Here is a 13,442-nt window from a genome sequence, read left to right as displayed (position 1 = left end):
CGGCCCAGAACAATAAGACTAAGCAGCAATATGACCCCTTACACCATAATAACGCATTTGGATGGCTTATAATAGAACTCCGGCCTCTCTGAGACAATCCATGCAACTGCTCCTGTGACAGACGTGGGAGGGCCTGAACTAGGGACCTCCAGAGCTGAAAGTATGAGCTGCCTGATCTCTGAGGCTGCATGTAACACTTTGTATCCCATTGATCGTCACAGAGGGGGACCTGTAACACATGCACATCAATAAGTTACATTACTGGACAGGAAGCACTACCAGCCTCTTGGTGTGTGGCCTGCGCTGATCGGCATTCACAATGTGAATGCTACTTCAATCTGTTTCAGACCAGCGTTGAAGCCAGCTGAAATCCTGAACTGGGCTGTGTCTTTCTATCTGGGATGATGTCGTTACTCTGGGCTTACATATCAGCAATTACACCTTAACGCTGCGTGATCTGCTGTTAACGTAGAGGGCTGAACGTTCCAGGCGACTGGACGCTGGCTACAGAGCCCTTTGCCTGCAGGTCACTGGTTCACAGATTATTAGGGGCTGGACGTTGTTACCATTGGATGGTTGATAGGTGGTGTAGGCGCACAGTGTGTTCATGGGCTCATTCCTGTTCCCAGCAGGCCGTTATCGTATCACACACCACTAGCTAAGTGGCCCCAATGCACTCCTTTCACGCTGGCCATCGCAGCAAAAAGCTTGATTCAAATCCAGATTTTCCCCAGGCTTTTGGGGTGTTCAGCTCAGGGTTTCAGTGCAGGCCCGCCTGTGATGGGGAGGAGAGAGAACGCTCTCCAAGAAGAGCAACACTTCAGGCCTGGGAGGCACTCAGATGCTCTCGTGGTGAGCACAGTTCAGGGGAAGGTTGGGCAGAGATGCTCAGCAGGATGCAATGGTTATGGGGGACCTGGTCAGGAATGTAAATATGCTTGGAGGGATATGATGCCTCATCTGCAGATAAGGAGCAGGTACCTGGGCTCTCCCAGCCACCACACAGTGGGGATCTCCCTGCTCCACCCCTTTCCCAGCCCCCCCAGACTTCCTGTTTAACTGATCAGTTCCTTGCCCAAGTTTGTTTCATGAGTGGGATGAACTGGGTCAGATTCCCACCTACTTCTTCATGAAGGGAATGGAACAAGCCAAGCCACAGGATGGAGGATCTGAAACTAGAGATCATGGCAATGGACTTAATGCTGCAAGTGCGGGATAATTCATCTTGCCTGGGAGCCAGATTGAATCTTAGCCCCAAAGAACATAGTGGACCTGAGTGAAACCCACCATCAACCCTGGCTGACCTCTCCCCTGCCCACGGCCCGAGGGAGGTCAGAAAGTGAAGCAGTGCTAATGGGAGCGTCCTGGGCTCTATTGCTCTAGGGACCTCATTGCATTACTCTGGTTAATTAAGCAGGGTGGGGGCGTGTATTGGATAAACCTTTGACCTGCCCCCACCCCTCACTCTGATCTGTATCCTCAGTGGGCCTGGCCTACATTTCACTCCGGGTGAGCAGGGTCAGAGGAGCAGCCCTGCCTCCAGGGAGACACCCAGCCTTTTCAGAGGCTGGTGAATGCATTGTAGATCTGGGTCCTGCCCAGTTCCCGCCTGGGGTCACTCACAGGGCAGCGATCATCAGCTTGTGGGAGGGCGAGTTCCCCACTCTGGCTCATTCGGACTGTACTCACCTGCCCCGTTCCAACGAACACGAGTCCAGATTCCCTAGGCAGATTTAAAAAGCTTTGTCCTTGGGCCGGGGGGAAAGCACACAGAGGTCGTCAGGCTGCAGCCGGGAAAACGGCACTGGAGATACAACTAGCAAGCAATGATGCCAGCCGTAAGAACGCCTCCCATGGCTAGTTATAGGACACTCACAGCAGGAATGCTTAGTGGCAAGTAAATTCCCTGGCTCGCTGTATATGAAATGCCAGGCCCGGTCATTAGCCAGGCTGGACTGGGCTGAGCCAGGGAACTGATTTGCCATTGAGCTGCTGCCTTGACTGAAGCGCTTTCTTCATATAGAGACTGAGAAGCAGCACCTGCCCGCTGCAAATGCTGCAGTTGCTCCTTGCCCTGCTGGGCTGAGCAGACGTCAGTGGAATTTCCAGCTGGCTGCAGCTGCCCCGAAGAAAAAGAGGTCCTGGCTTCCTCTGTCCCCTGGAAATGAGGTGACAGGGAAAGAGAAAGTCTGCAATCCCATGGCCTGTTTTAGCATGCGCCTCCATGCATCCCATCTCAGGCATCCATGTCCCCACATACACGGACCCACACCTGCACAGACAGATGCTGGCTTGCTTGCTCCCCAGTTGCATTTCTGGTGCAGTCTGCTCAGCCACAGAGAGCCAAGTTCATCCCATCTTCGTGGATTTCAAGGTCCTGCACAGATTCTCCCAGACCTAGGACTCACATCTCACCTCCTACACATTCCCAGCCCCGTCATTCAGCCAGTAACGCCTGCCTGATCTCCTCTCTTGTTTCCTTCTTCCACTCCTGTTTTCCGACCTTCCTCCAAGCCCCCTCAGCCTGGCATGACCTCCCAGTGCAGCTGGCCAGCACTCTCGCCTCAGTCAGATCCCTCCAAGAGACACAGGAAAGTGATTGGTTAAGGGTTTTAAATGCTCTAAGGTGACTCTTCCCTCTGGGCCTCCCATCACTTCTTGTCCAGCTGCATCAGTCTTCTACTGAGTAACCTCTCCAGGGCAGTGGCTGCTTTGAGGTTTGGGTTTTGTACAGCATGTGGTGAGCACTTAATCAGAGCAAAACTCCATGCATGTCTGTGGAGTGACAGGGGGGTGGATTTGGCTGTCCCCCCCAGACTGATACATGTCTCATTAATTCCCACACAGCCCGCTGTCCGGGCTCAGGCTAGATTGGGCAATGTTTCAGGGACGATTAGCCAAGGTGAAAGATTCCCCCCCAAGCACCCCTGGAACTCAGCCAGGAAGGGGAGCCAGACACCTGAGGCTCAGAGGTGTCCCCGCAGGTGAAGATGAGGTGGTATGGCAAGAGAGAGAGTATGGCCAGACGGCCTCGATTCCTGCTGTTAGCCAATAGGGCTGTTACAGCGATGGGAGAGCAAGCTGGGTTCCAGTCCAGCTCACGCCTAGGGCACTCAATCGCTGCTGCGGTCCAGCGCCTTGGCTGTCGCGTGCAGACAGAACTGGGGGAAGAGGAGGATTGGGCACCTGGCAGTGGCTGCCCAGTCCTGCCCCCTCGCCCGAGGGCACTCACCTTGCTGGCACTTTCTCCAGTGCAGCACCAAGTCCGTGCTCCTTTGTCCACTCCCTGAGCGAGGGGTGGGGCGGCAGGAGGAGTGGGAGGTGGAGGAGTGCTCATACCAAGGGCTTTGCGCTGGCTCCTTTGCTTCGTTCGGCCGACGTTGCTCCCGGGAATCTTGCCATCCGGGGCTTGGTCAGCAAATGACTGCTCTAAAAGCTACTTTCTGAGCTGGGCTAATCCAGGACTTAAACTCCACTACTGTTTTAAGGGGGAGGGGAAGAGCTGCCAGATCCCCACTGGCTCAGCAGTCTGAAGGCACGTCTGCTGAGGGACGCTGAGGCTGAGGAATGGTGCAGGATGGACCAGGGAGCAGCAGGGGGAGGTTTAGACTGTAAGCTCCTTGGGGCAGGGACTGGCTGGCTCTGTGCAGAGCTGAGCATGTGGTCAGCGCTTAGCAAATAAAGGAGAAGACAGGCAGGGGCAAAGTCCTGCCAGTGCACAGAGAGGCTGGGGAATGGGGATACTCTCCCTAGAGAAACGGTGACAGCCCCATCCATTGGGACATTAGCAGTAGAGCAGAACCGACAAAGCATTGGAACATGCTCCTGCAGACGGACTCCATGGTGCAAAGGAGCCAGGAAATCACCTTCTGGGACCTTGCCACCTCCAGTTTCTGTGCTGCTCTCACCCGCTTGGGCCAAGGGCCCTCTGGCATCTCCCACGAGCTGGCCTGGGCCAGGGCTGAGGAATGCTGCGGTTCCTCAGGAGAGAGAGGGAGATGGATTTAGAAGCTGTCGAGATTCTGCTCGACCCAGGAGGTGAGGCCCAGCTCAGCTAGGGAAATGAGTCCTGCAACACCACAAACGATTGCCCCATAAATCGAGCAGCAGTCACCAGTTTAACACAGCCTTTAATTTCAAGGCTACGTTCACCAGGGGAATGACTGAGAGCCTTTATATAGAAACTCCACTGAGCCCAGGCTTAGGGATCCCTCTGCTAGAAATGCAAGCTGCACCCGTCCTGCATTCTCAGCCTGCACTGCCCGGGCAACGGGACTGTGGAGAATCGGGGATTTGCTGCAATGGTTAAAATTCTTCCAGGCCCCATGGCGCCATTGAACTGCAAGGTCAGTGACACTCGAAGCTGAGTTGCCCTAACCCTATAGCAGCTGCTTGTCTCCTGTGGGGCCAGCCGGCTGTCCTGACCCATGGGACACTCCGCTCTCTGGGAGGGAACACCAGGCCAGGACTACCAGAAGCCACACCAGTTACTGGCCAGAGGTGGGGTGGGCCATCTTGCCCTGGTGTCAGGGAAAGAGCAGCTACTAGCAGTGCTTGCTATCTCCTGTAGGCGGGGGTAATGCTCGCTATCCTCTGGGGTAGTGCAGTCCTTCCCCAGGGCGCATGGGGATAGCGTTCACGGTAGCAAGGACTCTTCCAGGGTCAGGGTAAAGAGGACTTTCCCGGGGAGCATACGGGACCAGGTGAGATACTGCTCGCTATCTCTGGGGGTGGGGGATGTGGTCAGGGCTCCCTCCTGTGTATGGGGGTGACAGATCCCCCACTCTGCTCTGCAGACCTGCTGAGATCCAACAGCTCCCGCCTGTTGCTGGGTTCGGGAGATGGGCTGGCCTTCCAGTCCTTCCTGGTGGATGAGACCAGGGCGTGGCTGATGGTGGGAGCCAAAAACCACATCTTCCTGCTGCATCTGGACAGGCCAAATGAGGAGCCTCAGAAGGTCAGTGCCGGGGTGGGCATGGAAATGCAGTCCCGAGGCAGCCCGGCTTTCCCCTTCCCAGCAGCCTGGGGAGCCGGGAGCACTGCTCTGCGTGCCAGAGGGGGCACCGGTACTGCAAAGCCAGCAACCAAAGGCCTGTTATACACTGCCATGGGGGTGGGGGGCATTACACCCAAGAAAGTGGCACCACTGACTGGTTGGGCTGTGATTGTATGTACTGACACGCACCTGCCCATGCTTAGCACCCCTGTCAGGGAAGCAGGATGGAGCATGGAGCGCTCTTGGGGAGCAGCTCCAGCCCCCTTTGTGCTGCCCGACTGGTGCAGGACCACTGAGGAGGAGAGAGGAGGCTGGAGTAACAGGCCGAGGCCGGTGCTTTCTCTTGCAGGTTTTCTGGCCAGCCCGCAAGGAGCAGGTGGAGCGCTGCCGGCTTGCTGGGAAGAACGCAGAGGTAAAGCAGGATCCCAACATCCTTGTTAGAAGCTCAGCGAGCCATGGCCCAGGCAGGAATCTGCCTGACCCACATGAGTCCAGCCTGCCAAGAGCAGCAGCCTCATTGATCTGTAGCCAGTGGGCGCTCAGGCTGCCGGCATGGCTCCCTTTGGCCCCATGTAACCTTTAACGATGGGACAGTAAGCATACAGCTTTGGTCAGGGGCCACCAGGCCGCTGGCCTTGTCCCCATGGCTAGTGTTAGCCAGACATCGCCCACTCTTCTGGGGATCAGCAAACCTATGGGGAAGTGCACAGCAAATGGCGGCAGGGCATTCCCGTACCCTGGGGAGGGGACATGCTGGAGATCAGTGTTAGAAGAGGGGAGGGGGCTCCAGGGGCAGGATCTGAAGCACAAAGGCCCAGGGTAATGGTGCTGGCATTTGAAGGAACCTTTTTTTCCCCGAGCAGACAGAATGTGCCAATTTCATCCGGCTTCTCCAGCCATTCAACAGGAGCCACGTGTTTGCCTGCGGGACTGGCTCCTACCAGCCCATCTGCGCCTTTGTCCAGCTCGGAGCCAGGGCACAGGTGAGAGACCCTGGAGGGTGAATTTGCCTATGCCAAGGGCAGTGAGAAAACCCCCAGACGTGCCCTCACCCCCACTGGGCTCCATGATGAATCCCAGGGTACCCATTCTCTCCTCTCTGGTGGGGCATGAGGACTCACAGGGGAGAGGCGCACAATCTCCTAGGTGGTGCAAGAGGGACACCAGAGCCTGCACGTGCCAAGCTCTGCACCTAGTGCAAGGAACCTGGTAGCATGTCTTGCGCAGGTAGCATGAAGGACCTCAGGAGGGGGGCAGCATGAGGGGGCCTAAGAGAGGGTGCTCACTCCCCTTTCTCCCCCAGCAGCAGGAGGGGGGCATGCCCATTCCTGCAGCAGGACCCTGGGGCACATGCACCCCTCGCAAGGGTCAGTCCTCTCCAGAGATCAGCTGCTCCCAGGAAAACAGCAACTGAGCGACCCAGGCCCGGTCCTTAGTCTCTCACCAGACGAGCTGAACCTGGCCAGCTTGGGTTGGTGCCCAGCAGCGTCCCTGCCTGGTCGCACCTCCAAGACCTTCCCTGTATTGTGAGCTCTTAGGGACCAGGGACTGTGTCTGCTTCTGCCTCCAGCACTATGAGCACATCCATCCGATACATACTAAGTGCTGCTAACTTGGCAGTGGCCGGCAGAGCAGGCCCCAGCGCGGCTTGGACCCCGACATATGGGCATGTGTGTCTGACACAATGTGGACTTTGAAGTCTGGCGGGGCTGCCCCAAAGTCACTCAGATCAGTTCATTCCCAGTCTCTCCCTGGGCCAAAAATCTCCCTTTTAACCCTTGCAGGAGCCGGGGGGCTCCCCTATACAGCTGGTGGCCAACTCCGTGGAATCTGGGAGAGGCAAGTGTCCATTCAGCCCCCATGAACCTTTCACTGGGCTACTCATAGGTAAGAGGAATGGAGGGGAGGGGTAGGAAGAGGGACCTAGATACTGTGGTGATGGGCGCATTAGAAATGAAGTAGAGTTAGACAATCAGCTCCATCCCCTGCCAATGATTCCTAACCCACGTCCCTCATTCAGCTGTGGTTTCTGCCAGAGTGGAACCTGCAAGTTCCCTTTCACGGGGGAGCTCAGCCGGACGCCCAGGCAGGTGTGAAAGGCCAAGGTAGGAGGTTAGCTCTGACAGGGACTAGGCAAGGAGTGACTGGCTGCACAGCATCATCACAGCCGAGCTTTGGCCTGGGCTTCTTACCCTGCACGGCTGATCTGGGGCTGGAACTACAGAGCTGCCCAAGCTTGTGACTAGCTGGATCTAAGAGAGGAAGGCCCATCTGTCCGACAGCAGTTGAAGGCTGCCAATCTCGCTTCGGGAGGGTGATACAGGCACTAGATTGTGCAGAAGGAGATTGTAATAAGACCCTCTCCTGGCCCAGGGTGGTAGGTAAGGAAATTGGCATTTCTTGCCGAGTGATGAAGGGAATTGGTTTCATCTGCCCTGTATTTAGTTATTGCTAAGCTGTTGGTTCTTGTTAGGTGTTTGTTCTTGTTTTAATGCCGGAGAATTTCTAACCCTCATTGTGTGGAGTAGAGTATTTACCTGGGGTTTCGGGTGGGACTGTACTCTGCCAGTCAGCCCAAGATGCTGCCCCTGGCGCCATGGCCACCCACACTAGCACACTCAGAGCTGGCACATGTACATCTCCCCACGTTGGGAATTACACCTTCAGCCGCAGTGTAGTTATACCCTCAGAGCTCCTCAATCTCCCTCCCAGCAACTGCCTGGCACAGCCTGCCTTCAATTCGCAAAGTGTTCGCAGGGAAAGGTGGCAAACTTGGCCACCTCTGAGACCCACACCTGAGCAGGGTACGCACACTCTGCCTGGAGCTAGTTATACAGAATGGGGGCTGTGATTCTAGTTTGTATTCAAGGCTTCACAAGAAAATCTGCCATTCCCTTGTCACGGTCAGCTCATTGCTCCTCGGGCAAGGCTGACCCATGGCACAGTGCCCCCTAACCCTGTCTGTGCCTCCTTCCCCAGGGGTGGGACAGGGAGGAGCTGGCTGGCTAAGAGTAGGTCTACACTTACCCGGTAGTTCGGCGGCGAGCGATCGAACTTCTGGGTTCGACTTATCGCGTCTTGTCTGGACGCGATAAGTCGAACCCGGAAGTGCTCGCCGTTGACTGCGGTACTCCAGCTCGGCGAGAGGAGTACCGCGGAGTCGACGGGGGAGCCTGCCTGCCGAGTGTGGACTGAGGTAAGTTCGAACTAAGGTACTTCGAACTTCAGCTACGCTATTCACGTAGCTGAAGTTGCGTACCTTAGTTCGAATTAGGGGGTTAGTGTAGACCTGGTCTACACTAGTGTAAGTCAAAGCACCCGCCGGCTCTGCTAACACATGCTTGGCTCTCTGAGCTCAGACGGGGAGCTGTATTCGGGCACCTCCAGCGACTTCATGGGCAGCAGCGCCGCCTTCTTCCGGACCCGAGTTCACAAGGCTGCCCAGAACTACATCCGGACAGAACAGAACCAAGATCACTGGCTAAACGGTACAATGGGGGGCTGGGATATAGCCTTGGGGGGGCAGTCCTACCCGGCAATGTAACCGACTTAGCACTGCTGGGGAAGAGGGTGAGCAGCAGGAAGAGATGCAGGCGCCACGTTTCCTGTGCTGCTGCTGGGGAGCAGGGGCTTGATTTTCTCTCCCTGCTCCTTTAAAAGGCCCAGACCCCCTAGTGTCACTAGGGCACAGGCCTCTGTTTGAACACTTCAAACTACCCCTTCTGCTGCTGTCCCCTCCCGTGCCCCCACCAGGCTCAGCCCTCAGGAGCTGCAGGGAGAAGGGACAGGAGATGCCCCCAAATCATAGAATATCAGGGTTGGAAGGGACCTCAGGAGGTCATCTAGTCCAACCCCCTGCTCAAAGCAGGACCAATCCCCAGACAGATTTTTGCCCCAAATCCCTAAATGGCCCCCTCAAGGATTGAACTCACAACCCTGGGTTTAGCAGGCCAATGCTCAAACCACTGAGCTATCCCTCCCCCAATGACAGAGGAAAGACCTGGGTAGAACCGGACAACTCCATGCCTAGGCCCAGGAGCTCTAGCTGCCTTTGGGGCAAAGCGCCAGACTCACTGCAGGGCACAAGCTTCCTTTAGTGCCTAGATTCACTCTGATGTTCTTCAGATCTCCAGCCCCCGAAGATGGAAGGTGCTGCTGAAACCCAGCCCCGGGTGAGATCGGCTTGTGTAACCCATTGCTCTGCGGGTGTGTGACAGGGCCCCTCTATGCCCTGTCCATGGAGGGGGCAAATCAGCTGCAGGCCCAGCTAGGGAGCGTTAGCTCAAGTGGAAGCAGCTCAGACTGTTGGCGCTAGAGTCCCGTTTTTTCAGCCATCACACCTGAATTGTTCAGGGGAAGTTTTGCGAGACTATCAAAAACCCACAGAGCACTTTGCATCAAACCTCGGGCCACAATGATCTTGTCAGGTAGAAAACTGAGATGGTCTGAGTGGGCAGTGCTGAATGCCAGTCCCACTGGTGAGATCCTACCAGCATTGCTTGGTTTGAGCAATACCCTTGCTCTGCATGGCGTCTTGCTGCAATCCAGGGCACTCCGCTCAGAGTAAGCAATGACTCCACATTTGTAAGGATCTTATCACAAGGCAGCAAAACTGAATGCGGCGGGAAGCTAACGGTATTCCCACTCCCCTCTTTGTTTGCTGGGGTGCTCCTCGATTCCAGCATCTCCTTTCTCTTTAGTAAAGCTTAGATGGGTCTGGATCAGAACCCCAGCTCCAAAGCCCAGCAGGGAATTTCAGAGCCAGGTGCCGTTGAGACCAAACTTTGAAGCTGGCTTGTCACGCCATGATTCACTTGCAGAGCCCAACAGCCCTGTGCCTTGATGAAGTTTGGACTCAAAACTCACTTCGCGGAAGCGATGGAGATGATGCAGGAACCAAGGGGTAGAGTTCACCGGTCATGGCTCCATGATCGTAATGGAGGCTCTGTATTTGAAAGCACGGAATCAGAGCCTCATTTCACGACACGGGCAAAGTGTGAGCTCCGTGGGACAGCAACTATTCCTGGGTCCCAATCCTGACTGCAGCCCCTGGCTGCAGGTATCATTTAAAGCCGGAACAGAGCCAAGTCTGTCAGAGGAAAAGGGGACATGGCCAAAGGGTATCGGTCAACCTGCCGGCACGGTGCCATTGGCTGCCCGACTTTCCCTTCTCGCAGAACCTGTATTCATTGGTGCCTACTTGATTCCCGACACCCACAATGCCCACGACGACAAGGTGTACGTCTTCCTCCGAGAGACGGCCCTGGAAGCCGGCCAGTGGGAGAGGCGGCGCATCCATGCCCGGGTGGCACGTGTGTGCAAGGTCAGCTACCCCAGGGTCAGGGCATGGCTGCGGAGAGCCACCAACTGGTCGGGGAAGGGGCTGACACTATGATATGGCTCTGTCCTACTGAGAAACAAGGGCTTGTTTCTCTCTCCTTTCCCTCTGTCATGGCAGGGCCACTTGGGCTCAGTGCTGGCCTTTGGGGAGAGAGATGGGAGGCAGTGTGATGGAGCTGTTAGAGAAGGGATTAGGAGTAAGGAGACCTGGGTTTTGTTGCTCGCTCTGCCACTGATTGGGCAAGTCCTGTCCCCTGCCTTGCTTTGTGAAGCTGAGACGCTGGGCTGGAGAGAGTGGGGTAATCGCCCATCCTGCCCTCCCTGAGCTGTGGGCATGTCGAGGTTAACAATCCTGGAGGGGGCGGTGGCCTGGGGCAGGGAGGGGGCATGGAGGGTTAACACTGGAGGGAGCAGGGGGGGCATTGCAAGCATCCTCTGAGCGGTGGGTTTGTGGCTGGCAGAATGACGTCGGCGGGAAACGCGGCCTGATCAATCGCTGGAGCACGTTCCTCAAGGCCCGGCTGGTCTGCTCCATCCCAGGCCCCCAGGCCAGCGAGACGCACTTTGACCAGCTCGGTGAGTGGGGCACGCGGGCCCTCCTAGGGCTGCCATTCTTCAGGGCCCACAGCTGGGTCGCCTGGGCTGGGCTCGTCCCGGAGGTGACCCACTGAGCCATAGCAGGGACTCTGAGCACCTTGCATCACCACAGCAGCCCTGGCTGCCGACTGAAGGGTGCCGGCTGCTGCCCGCTCCTTCGCCAGAGCAAGTGGGGCACAGTCACTGCAGTGGGAGAGGGGAGGGGGCAAAAGTCACCCGATAAAAGCCCCTCACCCCGCTCCCTGGGCCCAGAGCTGGGTCCCTGAGGGTGTGTGCTCAGGACTTCTCACCCGCTGTCATTGCAGAGGACGTCTTCCTCCTCCGCACCCGGGACCCACAGAGCCCTCTCGTCTTTGGCCTCTTCACGGTCTCCAGGTCAGTGTGAGCGGGTGGGTTGAGGGGAAGAGCAGAGCAGAGGGAACAGCAGGGGAGGAGGCTCTCACACAAATGGCGGTGAGACTGGTGGCTGGACAGCATGGAGGCTGTTACTAGTCAAGTGCCAGGGCGGGGCAGGAGAGAAGAGGGACACAAGGTCCCTGTGGGAGGATGCATGAAGCCCATGGCAAAAACATATCCCATTGCAGAGCCTCCTAGGCAATCCCGCTCCCCTGGGACTGTGCCAAGCCCTCCCCACCTGCACCCATTAGCTAATGCTGATCTTCCAAGGGTCGCAGGGTGGGGACTCTTGGGTCAGTGGTAAATGGACGCTAGCCTCTCCCATGCAAGCAGCAGCTCTCTAGCCCTAGGCTGGGTGGCTCAGCACCAGCTGTACCAATTAGTGCTGGTGGATGCTCTCTCAGTGGCTTCAGAGCGCTGCTGGCGGAAGCTGGCAGGGAACGGAGGGAAGCTCAGGCAATGGGCCCCACTGAAGCCACAGAAAGGGACTGCCCGGTCTGAGCCCTGAGTTAGTTAAACCACAGCAGCGTTGTACACAGACCAGGCCTTTCGCGCTGGCTCCCATGGTGGCCACGTCAGAGTCCGATGCTCAGGCCGGTCTGTCTCCTCTCCGGCAGTGGGATCTTCAGCGGCTCTGCCGTGTGTGTCTACTCCATGGCTGCCGTGCGAGCTGCTTTCAGCGGGCCCTTTGCACACAAGGAAGGAGCTGACTACCGCTGGGTGGAGTACAAGGGCCGGATCCCCTATCCCCGCCCAGGGACGGTGAGTGTGGGACACAGGGAGGGGTGAGGGACGGGACTGAGAGGCCAGTTACTGAAGGAGAAGGGGTTGGGTCACTCTGTGCTTTAAACTCCCACTTCTCTTTCCGTCTCTTCCCCCAGTGCCCCAGCGAAACGTACGACCCTCTTCTCCACTCCACCAAGGACTTCCCTGATGACCTGATAAGCTTCATGCGCAACCACCAGCTGATGTGGGGCCCCGTGTACCCCCTTGGCCGGAAGCCCATCCTGGTGAGGGTCAATGTGCCCTATCGGCTCCGGCAGCTGCTGGTGGACCGAGTGGAGACAGAGTCTGGGCACTACGATGTTCTCTTCCTTGGAACAGGTAGAGGCTCTGGGATCTTTACCACCAGCTCCGCATGTACCTTTGCCCCCTCCTGCTGGACTGCCACTGGTGAGAGCGTTTCCCCCCCTCCTGGCACCAGCAAAAGCCCCCCACTCTGCCCATACAACAGCCTGCCCCACTGAGCTGTATTAGCACCTCAGTCCCACCCTAGCAAGGTCCTGTCCTCTTGCTGCGCCGGTCTGTGGGACTCTCGGAGCGAGCAGCCAGCATACCTTAGCCATGCCCTGGGGCAGGGCCGGCGCTTCCACTAGGCAACCCTAGGTGGTCGCCTAGGGCGGCAGGATTTGGGGGGTGGCATTTTGCCATCCTCAGCAGCAATTCAGCGGCGGGGGTCCTTCCGCTCTGTGTCTTCGGGGCGCTTCAGCAGCGGGTCCTTCACTCGCTCTGGGACCCGCCACCGAAGCACCCCGAAGACACAGAGCGGAAGGATGCCCGCCGCTGAATGCTCTGAGGAGGAGCGCTGCCGCCTAGGGCGGCAAAAACCCTGGCACCGCTCCTGCCCTGGGGACTACGGCTCCCTGTCCTGTGGTGCCAGGGGCTGTACAGATGAACATGACTGTCCCTGCCCCAGAGAGCTAGCCGTACACTGCAGCCAGCGGGAGCAGGTAGCAGGTCAATCACACAGGTAACCAAAAGCCGGACCCTTCAGCTTCAAAAGCACAAGGACCACCCCAGAGCAACTATCATATCTAGAGCAGCCACTAGAGGGCATCACTCACTGCCCCCTCCATCCTCACTGGGGCCTGACCTTGAGCTCCCTAGGGGGCTAAGGGAAAGTTTTCACTTTGCAGATGTTCAGGGCTAGCAAATACTGCAGGCATTTGCTCCATGCACCGTCAGCTGCCCCCAGGAGTGGGATCTGCCAGCAAGCTGCACATAGTCACGATTCAGCCTCTTGCCAAGAAGAGAACCGGGTAAAGGCCAGTCCTTGGTGCAGTCTGGATTCTGTCCCCCTTGCTACACTTAGCAGGTCTCGGACTCGGTCTCC

General features: G+C 57.2%; 1 protein-coding gene across 3 annotated transcripts in view; it reads left to right on the top strand.

The window, feature by feature from the left end:
• Nucleotides 1-13,442, top strand: part of LOC101932103 (semaphorin-3D-like) — a 44,000-nt gene that overhangs the window by 25,214 nt on the left and 5,344 nt on the right. For all 3 annotated transcript variants that reach the window (XM_042861770.2, XM_005285279.5, XM_024108777.3), the window contains 10 exons: nt 4,797-4,957; nt 5,346-5,408; nt 5,860-5,979; nt 6,781-6,883; nt 8,356-8,484; nt 10,174-10,319; nt 10,798-10,912; nt 11,239-11,308; nt 11,947-12,091; nt 12,211-12,433. In XM_042861770.2, the coding sequence (XP_042717704.2) occupies nt 4,892-4,957; nt 5,346-5,408; nt 5,860-5,979; nt 6,781-6,883; nt 8,356-8,484; nt 10,174-10,319; nt 10,798-10,912; nt 11,239-11,308; nt 11,947-12,091; nt 12,211-12,433 (1,180 nt within the window). In that variant the 5' untranslated portion in view covers nt 4,797-4,891. The remainder of the gene's footprint in view (nt 1-4,796; nt 4,958-5,345; nt 5,409-5,859; nt 5,980-6,780; nt 6,884-8,355; nt 8,485-10,173; nt 10,320-10,797; nt 10,913-11,238; nt 11,309-11,946; nt 12,092-12,210; nt 12,434-13,442) is intronic.

Source organism: Chrysemys picta, chromosome 7 (assembly GCF_011386835.1).
Source record: "Chrysemys picta bellii isolate R12L10 chromosome 7, ASM1138683v2, whole genome shotgun sequence".
Taxonomy (NCBI): domain Eukaryota; kingdom Metazoa; phylum Chordata; order Testudines; family Emydidae; genus Chrysemys; species Chrysemys picta.
The sequence above is the reverse complement of the archived record's forward strand: the minus strand, read 5'-3'. Positions and strand labels throughout refer to the sequence as shown.